Genomic DNA, 22,196 nt, shown 5'->3' with positions numbered 1-22,196 from the left:
TTCAGCCCGGCATTGTGACGATGTCACAATAAATAATTGTTTATTACTAATTAGTTATGAAACTAGATAATAATAAATTTTTACGCGTTAATAAAAATATTGTAATTAATGTGTAAAAATTAATAATAATGCATTTTTACACATCATATTACCAAAGTAATTTTTATACTGCATTTATTATCATACTATCTGGAAAATATTGCTACTTATTTATACTGTATGTGTACACATGTAAAATATCTATAATAAATCTTTATGTTAATGTGGTGGAGTAAGTTTGCTTTTTGAATTAAAATATTTTAAGTTTAAATTATAAATTTCAAACGAAATACTCGTCCTGTGTAATTTCTAATTTTAAAGCATAAAGTTTTGAAATAAAAATCGTAAACTAGAAATAATTAAACGATTTTAAAGCAAGAAAATAGTAAAAGTGTATAAATTAGACATGAATAGAACATTAAATTACGAAAAGAACTAATCATTTCTTAAAATTTTTCGTAATAATTTGCAAACCTCACATAGTTATCGTTTATTTCAATATATTTTAGATACTGATGAATATATATATATATATATAGCATGTAAAAAAACCATGTATAGCATGTATTTGCTTTTACATGCTTCATTACTTAACCCACTATTTTGTGGTATATTGAGTGTCTTTTGTTTAGCTTTAATGAAAGTTATTAATTTTAATGTTGTCGTCTGTTATCTTAGCCAATTGGTGTGCTCCCAGTGAGCTAGAGACACATCACTTACCGAAAGCTCTGCGATACCGAAAAATGCAGAGATACAGAAAAGAAGATTGTAGAGAAAGAATAAAAATTATGCATACAAAAAAGCAAAATTTTTCTATGTTGGCTTCCATATTTTCTGAATTCATACGAGAAAAAAGTAAATTAAAATCAATTTTAAAAAGAGCGAAAGTGCCAACCAACTCAAAAACACAAATCGTTGAAATTTGGCGTCAAAAGACCCAATCTGGCAATTCTGCAATTGTGGCCAGACAACGGTGAATGACAATTGTAGACATTTCTTTAGGGTAATAACCTAAAATAGCCAATTTCAATTATTAAATATCCAAAAATGTAATCAAGTGTTAATGTTTTCTTTTATAAAATTTCAAAATATAACAGATAAATTTTTACGAATTTTTTTAAAATGATATATCAAAAAAATCTATGACGATTATTTCATCAAACATTCCGGCAAGCGTACTCTTGCATACGTTTGTGCGTTTCAGTCTGCACACTTGCAATTTGTGTTGTCAATTTAGGTTTTAACCTCTAAATCTAGAGGGAAGAAATTATGTTTCCCTCTCTGCATGAATTCTAGTCTTTTCTCACCAGTTACCAAATGGAAGAATTTTTAGTGGCTGCATTTTTAGACATTGGATAAAGGTATTTTAAATGTGTGTTACTATATTACTGTACTTATAAAATATATTTCCATTCTGTTTTTATTTTGTATTGTAAATAAATCATTGTTTATGCATTAATTATTATTTTATTATCTTTTAATTAACATAATTAAGGTTTTGAATGAGAAAAATTAACTATTAAAAACAGAATATGTTCACTACGTTTAAATTTTTCAACTGATTATTGATACTGATTATCGAACAAAATAATGTATCGATAACAGGACTATCGATAGTTATGCGGTCGATACCCATCTCTAGTGGAAAGTGAAAAACAAATAAATAAATAAGAACTACTATTCCAATCACTTCTGATAAATTAATTAATAACAGAATATTCAAGTACCAAAAAACCAGACAATTCAGTATTCTGTAACAAATGTACATGAAAATTCTGAAATAATATATCAATAATTCTGCACAGTTACACAGTTATATTATTTCAGGCTAATGTAACTAACATCGTGTAATGCAAATAAGAATTAACTAATATAATAGAAACAGGTCAACGAGTGTAGGCATTACAGAGAACCCGATGTGCTATAAAAACGAATAACCTTAATATTTATAAAATTATAAAAATTTTAGTAGAAAGATTTGCCAATTGTTTTATCTATTTATACACTTGAAGACTGGAGAAAAAGAAAGAATACTGCCGGATATAAGTCTTTATAAAAGACAGTTTACACTTATAGTAAATACAATAATCAGTAACCTGATAACTTAATGCAGTTTCAATTTATTTATTCATGTAAAATACCTGAACAAATAATTCAAATTAATTGATACAATTTTTTATCGAATGGCTTATTAATTTTAAACAGAATAATAACATTTTAAATAAAATTAATTGTTTAATTAAAATATTTAAGAATATGTTCGAGGATGACATAATTTAAATGTCAAATAAATAATATAAATGTTACCTTTCCTCTAAAACGTTAATAAAAATATTATAAGGAAAGTGAAAATAAAAATATGTTGACAAAATATAAACAGGAACTTGGCTAGACTATAGTAATAACAATTGGCATTGACGAATATTTGAATGAATCCTAACTTATAAAAAAGTTTATAAAAATTAACATTCCATTCACAAAGTTTATGTAACAATTGAAATTTCTGCTTATATATAAATTTCGTCATTTCGGGGATTCCCTGAAGAATGACGTTATTTCCTCAAATTCTGGAAAATCAATTATTTGTTTCAGTTAATTTGTTTATTAAAATGTGTTTGTTAAATCAAGTTACAGTAGAACCTCTATTATCCGGATTTTCGATTATCCGGATTGTTCAAAATAAACAAAAATTGTACGAATTTGCTGATTTGCACTTTGCGAATTGCGACACTATTTATGTACTGTACATATGTGATGGAATGCATGGAACAAAATTTTGAAAAGACCATTAGTAAATTCCAGTAACAGTAGAAAGTGGTATAGGAGACAGTGCGGAAGCAATAGCACAAATTTCAATATGTGCCGAATGTGACGAAGAAGATGTAACTGAGTGGTTAAATTGCGATGCGAACGATCCTGGATTCCAAATTTTGAATAATGAGGAAATAATTAAAGAAATATCTGCCTCAGATGAACAAGATCGAGAAGACGAAGAAGAGATTTGCAAAGTAAGAGATATTGGTCCTAAACATTCTGAAGCTTTTCAGTGCTTAGATGTCGCCATGAAGTGGTTTGAGAGCTAAGAAGAGTGTAACTCAGGACAACTTATATGTCTTAAAAGTATTCGCGATTTAGCAGCTTCAAAAAGAACAGCTAGCTTTAAACAAAATTCGTTAATTGAATTTCTTAATAAAAAATAATTTAATATTGAAGTTATATGTAAATCTAGACAAATAAAAATTATTCATACTATATGCATTGTCAATTATTACTTTTTCGATTATCCGGATTTTCCTTATCCGGACTACCTTCATCCCCAATTAGTCCGGATAATAGAGGTTCTACTGTATTTATTAAACTATTTTTTTTTAATCAAGCTATTTATCTGCCAGGGATAAATTAAAGGCTAAAATACGTATTACCTGTATATATTTTTAAGGCTGATTGTAACCTCTGATTATATGTGATCTCTAGCAGATGGTGTTATAAATATAATGCTTTTCCAAAAATTACCGAAAACAGAAGCAGATAAGACCAAACAATTTTGCAAAGAGGCTTGGTATTAAGAGAATTAATGCTATTAAATTTTGATGGTTAAAGATCGAGGGAGGTGGTAAGATATAGGAAGTCGTGTGTCATATCTCGAGAAGAGTTTGATCTAATAAAGATTTTATTTATTATTAGCATTTACAATTTTTTAAATCTCATCCCTATTCTCAAAATTAAGCTTTTTGCCATTTTTATAATAATTAATTATATAAAAAGATTTAAATAAAATATCTTAACAGATGGCGCCACTCGCAGTTTTAAACGTTGCCGGGAAAGTTGAGCAATTCGTTGCTAGATTTTTTTCATGGGTTGTTTGTCCTGGATACGTCGGATCTCGTTTCCTACCAACTTCTCCTCTTCACTGTGGGCTGACCGAACGAACACATGATGACATGGAGAAAAAAAAAGGTTTTTTTAGTGCCTAATTATCACAAAGAGACCTAAAATTAAAAAAAAAAAATAAAATTAGAAAAAATTAAGTTTGCAAATAAGTTTTTTTAAACATTATTACGCATTTTCATTTTGTAGAACCCTTAACTACTTTATGGAAACTCGAAGTTCCCGGGAAAGTCCAGCTTGAGAAATACGTTACTGGTTTAATACAGGCAAACAACAATTGATGGGCATGTTAGAAATTTAAGCTTAGAAAGGTCTTTCTAAAATTAGAGAAATTATAGGCAATGTCTTCTAGTGAAAAGAAATATCTCACATACTTATAAAGATACTTGAAATTTGCCCATAGTTAAACCGATGTCCAGTGTATTTGCATGACTACATTGGACAGCCGTTTCGAAGCGTATGATTCCTAATGATTCCGTTAACGTTTTATGCATCACAAATGAATAAATAAATAAATTTAATTTCGATCCTATAAGAAAAATTTATATTTAATGTTATTTCCTTATCAATTTTCACTACTTGATAGTAAAAGCTTAAAAAGGTGTAAAATGTAAATCCTATAATTGCATAAACTTGTTTATAAAATTGTCTTAAATATATATAAAATATCGCCTTTTAAACTTCACATTATTAAAAAAAAGCCATTCGTAGAAAGAAAATCAGAGAGATCCCTAAAAGAATCGAACCCCGGTTATCTTCTCAAAAGTACAATAGTTTGAGCCGCTATCTTTAAGTAAATAAAGATAAATTAATCTCTTAGATTAAATAAATTTTCTATTTAAATTCATAGTACTAAATGAGAAATACATTAAGTATCTTATGAATATAAAGTTTCAAATTAAAATTATTCATGAAATTAAATATATTCAATATATAAAAATAGAAAGTACTTATACAAATTATTATTTAATTACGCAGGTATGCATAATTAAATAAGCCCGCAGATGATATTCAGCGGGTTCGCACTGGTTCGGCCGAACCCGTTGTTAAAATTTTCAGTTTTCCGAACCTTGTTAAACACACGTAACATTTCTCAGTGGTTTTGTTTTTTTTTTTTTTTAAATATATTAAAATATACGTATTATACTCTGTAATACTACTAAACTAGAGCCTTATACCCAATATACCCCGTTCGCACCGAGCATTTCAATCTAGATTGTGAGCAAGGTCGGAGACTATGTCTTGGTGCGATCTCTCTCGACCGTTTCAATCTCGACCGAAACGAGGTTTAATCGCAATCGATTCGAGAGAGTTCTTGAAACTAGACCCAGTCATAAGAGAGATCCCACAATCTGATGCGCGCGAGATAATACAAGATGGCTGTGGAACACGTGTCGGGCTATGGACAGCGAAATAAAAAGGATATTGTATTTCGAGAGATGATGACATCTATTATCCGCAGTGCCATTCGGGGTGAAAAATTTCTCTGCCTGAAAAAAAAAAATCGACAGCACTAATATACTATTGTTACCTGGTCTTCGCCCAGGGCTCGTTACGTTCCAAATACGCCACTGATTATTAGATATATCGCAAGAAAAGGTATTGTATTTATTTCCAGCCAAAACTTCCATTTTATTTGTCGGTGATTGTTAGGGAAAAATTTTCTGCTAGCGAACCCTTTGTTAACTATTTCGAATATCACCACTGTGCATAAAAGTTATTAAAAACTTACAATATATTAATCTTTTTTTTTTTTTTTTCTAACTCTTTCCGCCCTGTGGGCACTAAGAGGGCCTCTTGTAGCAAGCCCATTATGGGTTCGGCCAGGCCCACAATGGGGCGGCCGGGTGGTGAGGGCGGGGACCGACATATCCGGACGGACCACCCCCGAAAAATTCCTGGGGATTTTTCTTCCCGTCCGGATTCGATCCCGGGTCCCCCAGGGCGGCAGGCTGCTAACCTTGACCGCTCGGCCATCCGGCCGCTACAATATATTAATCAATGAATAATAAGTATTAATAAAATTTGTTTTTGAATTTGTGAAATAAATTTATACTTATTACTACATAAATTTAGATTTAAGATTTTATATATTTGAGAAGGTCCTTTATACATATAATGGTCCATTCTCAGAGCATCAATCCCAAAAAGGCTACATAATGGCTCTGTTGGCTCCTTGCTAGATCTAATTATTTGTATTTTATACAAATTCAGTCATATATGGAATAATAGAGGATATACTACACTTGATCCTTCGGTCCTAGATGTTATTTTAGAAATTGCATACCAACCCTCTTATGGTGAAGAAAAGAACATATAAATTTGATCATTTAGTTAGGATAGTACGTAATGAAACGTCATACGACGTCATTTTCAAATTTGCTCATTATAAAACCAAGACATGACGTCAAACTCGTTTATTCTCTCACCATACTTATAATAATAAATCATTCGATCATTCTCAAACTTCTAAATTATTTATTCAAAATAATTAATTAATAATACTAAAATAACAACATCAACAAAAGCTTTCATTTTTATTAAACCTAACATTTCTTAAACTTAAAAGAAAATATTAATATCTCTAAAAAATATAAATAAATTAAAATAATATATTATCCCATGATTGGCAGCGTAAAATTGGAAAAGATGAAGTTAAGGACGAGTAATAATTTTATAAAAATCATCGGAGCTGCAGGCGGCCATTATCAATTCCGTCTGCTGTGGCAGACAAAGCAAAGGAAGAACTTAACCAATGAAAGCGCCGGAGCACATGTGTGTGGTCGACCGACTATCCTATTAAAAAGCTCAGTATCCGCCGTAACGTTTCTCTTTTCCATTCGGTCTGCTTCCAGATTGGTACGGACATTCCCAATGTCTCTTAAAAGGAGTATTATGCAAGTGGATGGAGTTGACGGTTGTGAAAATGGACACGATACATTCTTATTTACTTCTGAATCAGTTGGAGAAGGTCATCCCGGTAAGTATCTAACGCTATATATATATACATATATATCACCTAATCTACTGATATACACTTTAAACAAAACGCGATAAATTATACAATTTCACTTTCGCGACGTTAAGCGATGCTTAATTGTAATTTTCTATGATTAATTATAATCTTAAAATTGAATTTCGTAGTTAGGCCTAATGTTAGGCTTATATCGTGTAAGGTTAATGATCAATGAATGGTGTGTTTTTGTTTTTATTGAACTTGATCAGAAAAAATTGATCAAATGGAAGATAAATTGATTCAGATCGCGATCATTATTGATAATTGCCTACGTTGGATGTTGTAAGAGAAGTTTTTGTTACAGTTTTAATGTAAATATAAATTATACGTTCATCTGTGCGTTGTTTCGGGGAAAGTTTATATAATTTAATGAAAAAGAATTTAATTTTCAATCAAAAAATTATACTATCTTCCTTCTGATCATCTGGAGATGATTGTTTCGATCATTTGAATATATGTGATGTTAATGTAAATTTCTTGATATTTGTGTAGAAGTAATGTTATTTTAGATTTTCTAGAAAATTCTAGAACATTAGTAGGATTTAATTATATTTTTTTTATATGTTTATGTTTTTTATGAAGTAATATAATTTGTTTGTGTAATAATGTAGACATGTGTTTTTGAATTTTAATAATGACTAATGCTGTTTTGTTATATAAAATATTTTAATGTAGTTTAAATATAATGTAAAATAATTAAGATAAGTCAATGAGCATTTATTTTAATTTAAGCATTTTTTTAATATTTTTTGTTGTTATTAAATGATGGATAAGTTAGTTATATTACAATGTAATCGAAGATTGATTTTTGCTAAGATATTATTTTACAATTACATTTATATATACATTTATTACAAAACATTATAAGATATTAAAGTGTTGATTCTTGGCAATTACAATAATATATCATTTCTGAAAACTGTGTAATAAACTTTGCAAAGTAGTTTATAAACTTCATTTGTTTTAACAGTTCTTATATTTTTGTAACAAGTTTCTCATCCTAATAAGTTTTCTTTTTGTTTTTCCCATTGACATTTAAGGAAAAGTGATCTATTCCAAGTATTTACGAGATGATATTATCCAAACAAAAACGTCCAGGTGTGAAATAATTGTGCCAAGTAAAAATTTACGATAATTTAGATGGCAGTCAAATTTTTTTTTCTTTAGAGTTTTTCCTTGGTAAAGATAAGCTGTGAAGTGGTACCCACAAGATGTTTACCTGTGTAATTGTTTTTTACGTTTTGTTTCAAAGTGCCAAGCTTATCTTTACCAAGGAAAAACTCCAAAGGAAAAACATCTGACTGCCATCTAAATTGTTGTAAATCTTTACTTGGAACAATTATTTTTACATCTAACAAGTAAGATGTTGTTGGTGCTCAACACTGGCTGCCAACTGAATGCTTTCAATGCACATTTAATAAATCATTATAAAAAGTTGTAATTTGCAAAAATTTGAGTTTGTTATTCTGGAAACATTTTGAATAAAAATAATTTGTTTTCATGCAATTTTATCTTTATAAGTATGAAAGTAAGCAATAAAAATAAAAGGCTCTGTGAGGATGAACTTTGACCTAACAATCCAGAATTTTCACTGATAACAAAAGGTGCTTAAAATTAAAATTTGAGCTTTCTAGACCAAGTAGTTTTTCTTAAGAGCATCTGCAGTGCTGGAGGAATATAAAAAAAAAGATACAACTTTTTAGACGATTTTTTCTCTTTTTAATTGCTTATAGTTTAACAATTCCTATATAGAAAAATCCTGAAATTTTGGACATTATGTAAGAAAATAATTATTTTTCAAATGACTTAGATGGAGGTAGATTCACCACCTCCAAATGCCAGAATTACTTCAGTCATTTGGAGGTGGAGAATCTACCCCTCCTGAAAATCAGCAACTCTATTCCTGTATATATAGTTGGTCAGGAGTTTTTACTTGATGTGGAGTCATTGCTGTGACTATTATACTTATTCTGAAATCTCAGATACTTCAGTGAAATCACTTAGATAGATAATCATCTTAGATAGATAATATAAGATATAATTGTTTTCAGAAATCAGTTTCATTGGTTAATATGTTTATTGAAAAATTGCTATATTGATTCGAACATATACCTAAGCACTAATTTTCCAGCAAATAAATGTAAACAAACTTACGCTTCAAACGTTTTCTGCCACCATTTTATTGGCCTTCTTCAGGAAAACAACGGAAACAACTTGTTTATGTTTATTTGCTGGAAAATTAGTGCTTAGGTATATGTTCGAATCTATATGTACTGTTCCAGTTTTTTGAGGAAGTTATATTCACAATTGCTATATTTTTAAATGATTTGTTAAAAAAGTTTTTCTTTTGAAAAATTTTTTAGTTTATATAAAAACTAAATATTAGCTTTTCAATATAACATGATATATCTAGAATTATATAATGCAATCAGAGATCTCTAAAACAAAAATTTTAAATACCAATTAATCTGTCTATATTTATCATGTGAAAAATAATAATACTTGCTAATAATTTGTAAATTGAAAATTAAGTGTTTTTATAAGTGAATAAAACAAAAATGAGTACTTGTGTTTCACATTTTAGTAAATATTCATTTTTCAATTAATAATTCTTACAAGTTTTTATTTATTCTGCTTCTAAAATAAAAAAATACATTATTAAAAAGTGTAATGTTACATTTCTTATTTTTTCTTTTATTTTAGACACATATATACAGTGTGTGTATATATTTGTTTCACATAAGGTGTTTTAAAGTCAGTAACTCAGAAAATATGCTTATAATATTAAAAAAATGATAAGAATAAAGTTACTTTTACAATACTTTTGAGATGTGAGTTCTTTTATTTTTAATTCTGTAAATCTGTGCCATCCCACTTCTTGATGCAGAAAGGAGAAACTTCAAAATTTCAAATTGAATTCTCTACTTAATTATTTTTTAATGATGAATAAACAAATATTCTTTTATTGGGAATATTTTTAAAACAAATAATTGATTTCAAAAATTGAGTCTAGGGATTGTCCATAAATTACATCTGTATTTTTCTTGAAATTTTTACTCCTCCTTTCCCTCTGATCCTAGTTTGTTCAAGTTTCTGTAACCTCCTCCCTTTGGATATCCAGCAAAACTCAACCACCCTCAGAATCTTTATCACTTTATGTATAATAAAATATATTAATTGTGTAAAAATTAATGAAATAAAATGAACATCCATTGAAATTCAACCTTTCCCCCTCCTTTGATTTCATCTGACTTTTCATAGCCCCCCTCCTTTCCAGTGTGGATGTCATTTATGGACAAGTGCCTATGTATTGCAATGTTTTGAAAGACAAAGGTCTAATAAAAATTAAATTTTTTTTTTATGAGCTAATTAATTTCTATTCTTTTTTTTCTTTTTTTTAAATATTTAACAGATGTTCAAAGAGATTCCCATTTTTTATCTAAGCATTTCAGTTCAGTATTCAAGTAATGGAGTTTTTACTGAATGCACTATAACATTTTTGGTGTTTATTTTAGCATAGACATTCCTTATTCTTTGCTTCACATCTTGAATCATGGTCAGTTGTTGAAACAAATTTTGGTTCTTTATGAAACTCATAGGAAGTAATCAATTGGTATCAAGTCAAGTAACCTAGGTAACCATGAAATTGGTCCCCTCACATCCATTGTTGAATTATTGGCTTTACACATATAGTTATATATAGTAAGACCTCATTTAGCATTTCCTCAATTGACATTGATTCAGTCTACTTGAAGCCTAAAAAAAAAGCTCAAAATTTATGCTGATTCAAATTATTGCAGCATTTCATTAATTTGTATATAATAAGATTATTATACAATAAGAAATCTTGGATCACTAGAGACATTTTTCAAAATTGGTTTACCACATATTTTTGTCAATCTGTAAAACATTACTGTGAATTTAAAAAAAAATGAACAAAAGGCTCTATTACTGATGGATAATGCTTTAAGCCAATTCCACCAACTTGTCCCTTAAACACTTGCATTCTGGTTGAAGTAGCTTTCCTACCACCCAACACTATGTTGTTAATTCGGCCACTGAATCAGGGAGTCATATCAAATTTTAAGGCATATTATCTTTGTTGCATATTTCAACATATTGGTAAAACAGATGATGAAAATAAAGAATTAATTGTGCAATTGTGGAAAAATATATAGAATTGGAAAATAGTGATTCTGAAAACAAAGAACCCAAAGAACTGGCTACAGGTTTCCTTAGTAAAAATTTGGTAACAATAACTGAAATTGTTGATCAAATTGTAGCTATTGATCCAGATTTTGAAAAGAGCTTTGCACGAAAGTGAGATGAGGCATTTTGGACGCGATCTCCTGCTATTGACATTTGCTTAACGAAGGAAAAAGAAAGCAACAAATGACACTAGACGACTTCATCACAAAAAAAATCAAGAATTTCAGAAGAGCATTTATCACAAAAATGAACTTTATAGTTCTGTGTGCATATGTTTGTTATGTAACACATATTATTATGCAAATTAATATAAAAATAACTTAAGATTAAAGTAAAATTTGTTTATTTTTGGTCGTGTGTTCTCCTTTCCCTATCTACTCATTAACACTGTTTTATTTAGTGCTTTGTTGTCTAGGAACACATCCTATCTGCTAAATGAGGTCTTACTATAGTTTGTTATTTTTCTGATATAGATGAAAAAGTTGAGTAAAATCTGTAAGCATTATTTGTTATTTTTTACTTATTCAAATTAAATATTTGACCCACCTTCAGAAAAAGGTTTACCATCACTGTATTAGATCATTATCTTTCAAAAATATAAAAATGTATTGGTACATGCTCATAATTTTTGAAATTATCATTTATTTTTAATGAATAATTCAAAAATGTAAAAAAAAAAAACAAAAATCCAGCTACGAGTTGCTTAACTTTCCCAGCAACATTTGATGCCATCTGTTATAAAAACTTTTTAGAATAAAATACAGTAATATATTTTTAACTATTATAAAATGGCAAAAGGCTTAATTTTGAGGGTAGGGGTGGGTTTTATAAAAAATTGTAAATTCTAATAATGTGTAAAGTCTCTACTAAGTCTGGCCCTACTGGAGATACACACAACCTTCTTTATCTTTTCACCCCTTCGACCTTTAATCACCAAAATCAATCATACTAATATGCAAACCTCCCTGCAAAATTTCAGAAATTTTCAACAAAAAACACAAGTTATTCTTTAAAGAGGATGAACAAAAAATAATACCCCCCACACACACCCAATAACATCCATATATACAGAAAAAATCTCCCAAATTTTTTTGCATTTCTTGACATTTCAAGGTCTCCTGAGTCCAAAAATGAAAAAATCTGGGGGATGTCATTTTTTGACCAATTGCCATACTTTCCATGTTTATATATAACAGCCAGGAAAGTAAAACTGGATGGTTCCATTTAAAATTTCAGTTTTCTTTGCCCCACCCAGATGGAGTGGGAAGGGCCTTATTTTTATGGCATTGAAAAGGCCTGTTAGAAATATTAACTTAGATTATTTTTTTTAAAATCTAATAATAAGTATATTTTCAAGTTGTTTCAAATAAAGTGTTAAAAGAGGACCATAGAGGAATGTGGTGGAAAGTTATTTCCATTTGGCACAGTAACATTTAGTTGTGTGGTTCAGATTTACAGAATTACCTTAGATGTTGGTCCAGATAACATCAAAAGCAAAAAAAATTTTCTGATTATGTCTAGCCAAAATATAGCTCAAAAAATTCCAAGTCATGTTTGGTTAAATATTATCTATGAGTATCAACTATATTACTATATTAAATCATTTTGTATATTCTAAAATTAACTTGTTAAATTTAATAAAATTATAAATAAGAGATGGCAGTCTGACCACCTACCTGCTCCAAATTAGTAATTATTGTATTTAGCCTTAATAGCCTGATAAAGGAATTCAGCATTAGTTTGATATTTATTGTAAGTTTCATTATATTTCATTAAACCAGTGAAAAAAATGTAGAAACAATTAAATTTATTTCAATATATGCAATATTTGATTGATTAATGAATACCAAAAATAAAATGTTAGTACACCTATTTTGAGAGAAATTGATTTTTTTTTACTAAAAACAGAAATCAATTTATAATAATTTGTTAAACTGTTAAAGCAGTTTTTTTACTTAGAAACAATATAATTGGCTTTTGCTGCATGATCGAACAGATTGTTGAGTTATGGCCAATTAACAAGCTAAATTTCAGAAAAAAACTAAAACTAAAATGCTGGCAGTTTCAATGATATATATAACCTGAATCAATTTCTTATTATACAGTTGTAATTGAGAATCATACAGAAAAAGAAATATGCTAAAAATTTAGATTAGATATGACAATCTAATCTAATCTTATGACTTAAGTAAATTTCAATGATGATATAATTATCTTAAATATCCTAGATTTCTGTTGTGCTAGCTATAAAACTCTGATAAATTGCATTTGTAGAATAAATGATGCCATAAAGAATTCGCATTGGCTGGATACTAACAGAAAATTTTTTATATTATTCACTAGATCAAAATTTCTACTTGTTTTCAATTCTGAAAGTTTTTGCTGAAATTATAGAAAATATAGGTAATTGAATTGGATAAAGTACATTTGAGAGAATAGGAAATGAACTGCTATTATGAGAAATTTTGAATTATAAGCCACAAAGAAACATTGATAGGAAGATTGAAAAGAGTGAGTGAAACTGTAAAAGACCACATGGCATGAAAATAAGGCAGGTTTTTTTTTCTGAATACAATTTTACTATATTTTACTCATGTATTCTTAGCTTTTCTTGATTAAAAGTAATGTTATTCAATTTATGTATTTATTCAAATTTAAAAAATAAAACAGCATTTACAGTTCTTTAGAAATAGATTAACAATATCACAGTTTAATTTCATCAAGCATTTTATAATTATTTTGCTTCATTTTTTATCAAATTAAGTTTTATCTATTAAACAAACAGGAAACAATATACATTTATAATTTATTGTATACAATAATTATAATTATAAATGTGCATAAGCAGTTTCCTGTTATTACATGAAAATATCTTGTTACTTAGTTGATTATGTTACATAATTATAAATTGTTACAGTAGAATTTCAATTATCAAAATGTATGTCATCCAAACCTGCAGTTATCTGAATTGAGTGTCTTTTTTTCTCCTTCAAAGAAAATTTCTAACAGGTGCACCAGGCCATGGTAAGAGTAGATGAGCACTTCTATATAACCAATCATATCTGTAAACAAAGAGTGTGCCAAACAAAATTATCACTCGCCCACAAAGGGTAATTAAATAGTCTTAACTTTAGACATGCGAGATAGGCCAGACACTTTTGGCACCTAACTATATTTTAGACACGATAGCACCATTATTTTATTCCTATCTGATACTATCATCTGTATGTGGACTGATGAAACAGTTTTTTTTCTGCCAATTTTTATAAGTCATTTGGAAACATTCATTTTAGTTAGACTTGTTGCATTAATTTGCATCATGTTCGCCTCTTGCAGGACAATGCGCCAGTGTATATGGCTGCCATTGCCAAGGCTGCTGTTAAGGAGTGTGGATTCAAGGCTTGACCATCCATCCTGCAGCCTGGACCTGGCTCCCAGTGATTATTATCTGTTTCAAAAACTCAAAAAAGACTTGAAAAAGTGATGAAAAGTTGCAGGAGGCAGTTTGAATATTTTGCAGACAAAACAAACTTCTACCAACAAATTCAAGAAAAGGTTCATGAAATTTGTGGAAATCAAGGGTATCCTAAAGATATCTGCAATGTTGATGAAATTGGGACAAACTGGAAGGTACTGCCTGGAAAGCCATTGCAATTCCTAGCTTTGAAGCAAGCAAAGAGCAAATCACCATATTGGTTTGTGCAAATGCTAGTAGTACTCAAGCATTGTCATTGATGATGATTGGAGAGTTTAAAATATTTAAAAATATCTCATTGTTTCAAAAAAATGTTACTTGCATACCTAACATTTAAAAGGTGCAAAAAATGCTGATTGATTTCCAATATGATTTGTTATACCGAACATTAGAAAGCATTCTTGAATGCAAAGGAAAACAGTAAAAAGTATTTCCGCTGCTCAATTAATATACCATGATATTTATCAGGTAATATGATAAATGTGATTGAAGATGTCTTTGAGGTGCTACATCTCCCAAATGTTAGTGTTAGTTCAACTAATGGATCAAGGCATCATCAGAAACTAAAGAGGAAACAAATTCTATGTCACTTCCTGTTGGTTTTTCTAAAGCTAATATAAAGAATTGCTGCTGCATGTTTCTTGACGCTTGGAAATCATTGATGACAAACCATCTGAAAAACAGACAGAATAAGCTCATTTCAGATCTGGAAGACTCAGAAGAAACTGTTCAGAATGAGGTACATAAATTTATGAACTTATTTCCTGAAGATATTAAATACAATTTTCAAAGTCTTAACTGACAATGAGATTGGGAGAAACTAGTAAACCTATTGTCCTCTTCATCCATTTTATTTTAGAGAGTATTTGTCAGACTTGTACTTGTTTTGCTTTGTAGTCTGACAAATGTTGAAGTATTTGCTGCATTAGAGACAGCAATGATGTGGCATGAACAGCAATCAGTATTCTACTCATCTGCTTCTCAAACAGATCTAACAGCAAAGAAACAAAGTTCTACTTTTTGTCAAAAGAAAGTAAGCAATTATTTCTTTCAATAAAGGTAAAGTATTGCTCTATAACACTCATTTGTGAGTTTTTATTTTATTATCCTGACATGATGCATTCATGTCATTTTTTTCTAGCAGATAAAATTTGATTATCTGAATCACTTCTGGTCCTAATTAGTTTGGATAATCTGCATGTTAATAAATAATTTCATATATAAAATGATTTATAAATATATTTAATAATTAATAATCAAGGACTTAATTAACTTACATAGAAAATGCTAGATATCCTTTTATTTCAAGATCATGCAAAATATGAATTTAATATAATTTTAGTTTTTTTTTTTTTTATTGATAAAAAACTTGTTTAAGGATTATAATAATTTTTGTTTTCTTTTGAGTAAACTAATTTAAAAGTTTTGACAATGAAGCTTGCCCATGCTGGCCCTCGACATGGCTAACAGATGACAACTATACTGAGGTGAAACACATCGATTCAAAAAAAAACATTGGAATACTGTAACTAAAATAGCATTTCATATGGATAAGTTATGAATTAGCATTTGCCATAGTCCATGATGACCTTTGTTATTCAAGGTCTGTACAACATGTATAATGTGACAACTCATGAAAGTACACAGAACTATTTGAGAATATCTGAAATGTTTTTAGAGATTCAAGCAAATATGGAAATGACTTGTAAAGAATTATCATAGGTGACAGGACATGGATTGTTTCTGCACTCCATATTTGACTGCTTTGAGTAGAGTTCAAAAAGATGAACTCATGTTTCCAAAAATGAACAGTTCAAAACTCAGATATTTGCAGATAGTGATACTGTTGCTCTTCTTGGATTGCAATGGTTTGATACTGGAACACTGCTAAGCAAAAAGCTTCAATGACCTTAGCCTTCTGCAGTAAAACCAGCAATTTGCTTGAAGCTTAGAGGTCTCCTTTTAAGGTATTCTGCTCTATGATGATGATTGTCCATATTTGGCAGTAGCATCCATTGAAACTCTAAGGCATTTTAACTTTTCTCAATTTCAATCTCTAACCCTGACCATGCTCCTTCATATTAACATTTGTTTGGACAATTAAGGAAGCCCCGTATGGCTGGCAGTATGTCAGTGACAAAGTTTAAGAAAGCAACAATTTTTTTGCTAGGCAATTACAATTGAACCTATCTGTCTCAAACATATTTATCTTGAAAACCTCATTATCTCAAAATTTATTTTTCCTGGCATTTTCAGTTTAAATTCAATATATTTTCCAATATATTTCAAATAATTGGAGAGATTGCGGTCAAAGTTTTCATCTCTAAAATATGAACATTAAACATTGAGTGCCACCGTCTTGTAAGCCTAGAAGTTTAACAGTGGTGTTTGGAACGTTGAGCATGATTTCAATATTCCAATGATATTTCAAATGCTGTTGGCAAACTAGGCTTACAAGATGGCGGTGCTTCGATGTTCATGTTTTAGGGATGAAAACTTTGGCCTCAACCTCTCAACCTCCCAAAATCTCTATATTTCACATTTATCAAATTATGAACTGAAGTGTCAATTTACAAATTTGAAGCTCAGTAACTGTTTTGATAGCATAAATTGCAGTTGAGAAACATCTTGCAATACAATACATATTATAGTTGCAATTAATGCTGCTTTTTTGTGATTAGCTTGCTTCTTATTGGTTGAAGAAAGCCAGGCATCAAAAACTATTGACAAGCTATTTTTGTTAAGATAGGTATAAATAAAACATTGGCATAATACATGTATTTACTGTACAGTGGAACCGCGCTTAACGAGCACCTCGCACAACGAGTATTTCGCATAACGAGCAAAACAAATTGTAAAAATTTGCCTTGCTTAACGAGCAATAATTTGCATAACGTGTGATGAGGAGAGGGAAAGTCCCAAATAGTGCACATGCAGCATGCTCCATTAGTCTGTGTTTAGCACTTCTGCTAGCATCTTAGTGTCGCTTGTGATCATATATTTTTCCAAACTTGTGTTCACACATATTACTTATAAACATCAACAACCATAGCCCATTATATAATAAACATGCCAAACGATATGTCAAATTTTTGGGTCATTAAATTTCAAATTAAATTTTAGAAATGTCTGAATTAAAAATTAACTATTTATAGTTATTAAATTTAATACGAGATGGAAACATAACTGCCTACCTCTAGTCAAATTAATTAATTTCTAATATTTAATTATAGCATTTACATTACCCAAGAATATGGCATAATGTTTGGAGTGTTTATCAAACATATTAGCTGTGAATTTTTTTTTTTTTTTTTTTTGTTTCTGCAAATCGAATTCTCATTTCAAGATGGTTCATTCTGTGCTAGAAGAAAAGATGATGATGATGATTCACGCTTCTTAGCAATGTATATTGTACAATTTTTTTTTTTGAATAAGTGTTATACATAAAACATTTGAGCATTTTTACGGTGTGAAATGCATTATTGTATTTTACACTAATTTCTATGGGAAAAATTGTTTCGCTTAACGAGTGTTTCGCATTACGAGTAAGACTCTGGAACAAATTATGCTCATTAAGCGAGGTTCCACTATACTTGATATTTGTATTAATAAAATGCCACACTTCCAATTAAACCTATTACCATTTACTGTGTAGAGACTTCTATATCTCAACCTGTCTATATCAAAATTTGTTTTTCTAGTTCCCATGAGATTTCAGATAGAGAAGTTCAACTGTATATTGAGAAGTAATGTATATACAGTAGAGCATTGATTATCTGACTTAATTGGGGACTGAGGTTGGTTGGATAACTGAAAAGTATGAAAAAATACATTATTAGTATAGTGTATTAGTATATCCCATGTAATAAGCATATTAGTATATCGCTATTAACCTACTTTGCGTTGAATTTTCATTGATGTTAAGCCTAACAATTATTTTTTTTAAAATAATAATCATTGTTAAATTATTTCTTTATTTTGCACAAAATAAATATAGAAATAAATAAAAAATAGAAAATTAAGCCTGACTTAAATACCTGCCTCCCTTTCATGGTTGAGCCAGTGTTTCCAGCTAAAACACGCAAAAATTTAACAAAAATAATATGAAAGTAGCCAAGACATAGCCAAATATTGTAGCGCCACATCACTAGCGGACATTTGAATTTGCCGACTAGTCGGTTAACGGATGTGACGGTTGATTGGGGGTCGGATAATCGATGCTCTACTGTACTTTGCTAATTTATATTGTATATGAGGAATGAATTCAATTTACTCTAATCTTTTTTTCCTTTATATTTTCACCTTTATTTTAAATTAATGCTGTTGCTATAATAGTGTTTTTAGTATTTGTAATCTTTGTTGTAAAAGTCTTTTTGATTTTAAAAAAAAAATTCTGATAGAATTTATGTTGTGGACCATTTCATAAGTTTATATATAATGCAAGGTTGTTATTAACATAGTTTTAAGTTTGATTTATTATTTCCATACAGTCACTTTCTTTAAAACAAACACAGATAAATTGAATTCTTACATTAAAGTGAATTTTGCTGTTGTCCTGGCAAATTTACATTGTGACATTGGTGTATTGCCAGGACAACAGCAAAATTTGCTTTAATGTAAATTCAATTTATCTGTGTTTGTTTTTAAGGCAATGGAAATAATAAATCAAAGTTAGTAATATTATTAACAGTTTTAATATTTTTGACTCTGTCTTTATACAGTATATGTATGTGCAAAAGCAATATGTATATGTTTGTTTTTTTCTAGTAAAATTATCTTTGTATGCAAATTCTATTTCAAAAACTATATATATTAAAGCTTTGCTGAAATGGAAGATATATCTAATTTCAAAAAGACAAGTTCTTTTAATATTACTAAATTATATTATTTTTATTTATTTAATTTATGATAGTGTTGTATTTACATCATATATATAAATTCTTGTGTAAATTTATATTTTCTATTTGTTGTTATATTATAAAGTATAGATTGATTTTATAAAATTAGATCTGTTTTTAATACTTTGATTGTAAAAAACGAATAAAATTCAAAAAATAAGAGCTTATTACAATAATGTTTCTCAAATATTTTATTTATTTTTTAAATATGTATTTATTTTTGTTTTTTACAAAAGATAAAATATGTGATCAAATCAGTGATGCCATATTAGATGCCCATTTAGAACAAGATCCAAATGCCAAAGTAGCTTGTGGTAAGTATTAAAATTTTATATTCTGTTGTTTCTTATGATATCTTAAATAAAACTTTTTGCTTTATTGACTGTTTTTATTAGCCTTAGCATTTTATGAAACCTTGTCCTTTTCGTATTTGACATATTAAGCACTAACTTTATAGTGTATTTTGAAGACACATGGCAATTTCCATCTTTATCTTTATTTAGTTGGCTTGAACTCTCTCTTCAAAGTTCTTTTCAACTTTCCCTCATGGTACTTGTTTGCTATCAGTCTCACGACCACATTTAGTCTTAGGTGGAGTTTACCACCTGCTTAGGGCTGCACTCCCAAACAACCCTACTCTTGAGAGGTCGAATCCCGAATTGACAGTGGCAGCTAAGGGCCTTGCACCCACTCTGGGCCAGAGCCCCGGTCAAGGGGACTTGCACTGCAGTTTGCAACGTGGAAACTGACCTCCCTAATGCCACATTTCTGATATTGGAAACATTTATCTGTACAATACTCAATTTTCATGTGTGTGGGCTTTATTTTTATGTATTGTTCTATAATGTTATTTGGACTTGTTTTAGAGATAAAGATAAAATGAAAAAATTGTAAACTGCACTATAGCTTTTAAATTTGTATTTTTATGTATGCATTACAGTCAAAACCCGTTTTTAGTTAGAACACGTTTTAACTAGTTGAAACTAGTTTATACTGGATGTCTTTGTTAAAACCTGTTTTGTCTAGTTAATTTACTGCTGTACATGTTTTGATTTTAGATAAAACTAGTTTTAACTTTTAACATTAGTTAAAATTAATTTTAGCTACATAAATATGTTTGAGGGAAATAAATAAAGTTATGTATAGTGATTCAGGGAAAGATGCCTAACATTTTGCTTATGAAAAAAATTATAATGATAATTTGGAGGCCTCTAACAAGACTATCATATTTTTGAGCATGTTTTTCAAATAAAACTTTGAGGTATATGAAAAATAATTGTATATTGTGTTTGCAATGACAACTTTTTTACTGTCTGGCATTTTAGGCATCTCACCCTAAGTATCCGAGTGAGATGCCAAATGCCATTAGGGTAAGATAACAAATATAATTGCATAAAATTAATTTTCGAATATCTTAACCAAATTTAATTTATTGCATATGTAGTACGAAGTACTTCATAGTAAGTATAACAGCGCAGTATAAATATTGTTAAGTTTCCACCCGTTCTAACGTGCTCTATTGCTAGCTGAAAGCTCTTTTCAGTCCTAAAATCTTTTTAGAAGTCCTTATATAATTTCTATGCATATCCTGCGATAAAACAAGAAAACAAAAATTTATTAAAAATAGGCATATTGGAATTCAGTTAACAAAAAATAGGCATGTTACCCCAAGAAAAATGTGGCACCTTTCCCATGTGTCGGGATAAGATGCCTAGCAGAGTCACATGTTCTAGCATGTCCGATCGGGATCAACAGTAGCTCACAATGGAAACTTTAGAACCTTAACTACATCACACATTAATTGTTTTTTGCAATTTTTAATAAATTCTATTTTAACTTTTAGTTTTAAAATGATTCTAGAAACATTTCACAACAAGAACTTCATTCTTATCTTGCTTTTATTCTTCTCAGATGTAAAAAATGAGGTAACGGTAGCCAACTACAGCTTTCTGCACTCAATATTGGTCCAACGATTCATCATACAAACATATGACAATATCTGACATCACCATTTGAAAATATCAAAAAGTAGGCATCTTCCTTCGCTTACCATCTTACCCCGAATCACTCTATATGTTGCAGTCAAAACCAGTTTTTAGTTAGAATGCGTTTTAACTAGTTGAAACTAGTTTATACTGGATGTCTTTGTTATAACTAGAATTTACTGTTAGTCAAAAATGAATTTGAGTTAAAACTAGTTTTAACTAGACAAAATGGGTTTTAAAAAAGACTTCCAATATAAACTAGTTTCAACTAGTTAAAATGCGTTCTAACTAAAAACGGGTTTTGACTGTAACATATGAAATATATAGTACATCGATGAATTTATTCAAAATAATGATGTACTTATCAATATTATTAGTAGATTTTTTTCTGACCATAGCTGTTTTTCATAATTGAGTGGGTTCGGAAAATGTACATAAGATGGCATTAGCACTATCAGAAATTTAAGAATTCAACTTTTGTATTGATAATGTCTAAAAAGTATATAAATTGTGTAATATCATAAACTATACAGGTTTAAAATAATAACGAAGTTACGTGGCTTATTTGTATTTTTTTTATCTCAGTTAGGCCTAAATCATAATCACAACATTCTGTCAGATAAATCAATATAATTGGCACTGTATTTTGTTGATTTCTTTTTATTAATGAATTCAAACAATTATTA

The 22,196-nt window shown here is 29.3% G+C and overlaps 1 protein-coding gene across 1 annotated transcript in view; it reads left to right on the top strand.

Annotated features, from left to right (window-relative positions):
* The first annotated feature begins 6,627 nt into the window (after positions 1 to 6,627).
* The window catches only part of LOC136985701 (S-adenosylmethionine synthase-like), a 28,567-nt gene continuing 12,998 nt past the window's right edge, over positions 6,628 to 22,196 (top strand). The window contains exons 1-2 of the mRNA XM_067283033.1: positions 6,628 to 6,907; positions 19,762 to 19,839. Of these exons, the coding sequence (XP_067139134.1) occupies positions 6,802 to 6,907; positions 19,762 to 19,839 (184 nt within the window). The 5' untranslated portion in view covers positions 6,628 to 6,801. The remainder of the gene's footprint in view (positions 6,908 to 19,761; positions 19,840 to 22,196) is intronic.

The sequence above is a fragment of the Centruroides vittatus genome, unplaced genomic scaffold, assembly GCF_030686945.1.
Source record: "Centruroides vittatus isolate TY-2023 unplaced genomic scaffold, ASM3068694v2 contig_975, whole genome shotgun sequence".
Classification (NCBI taxonomy): domain Eukaryota; kingdom Metazoa; phylum Arthropoda; class Arachnida; order Scorpiones; family Buthidae; genus Centruroides; species Centruroides vittatus.
This window is presented reverse-complemented; position numbering and strand designations above follow the sequence as displayed.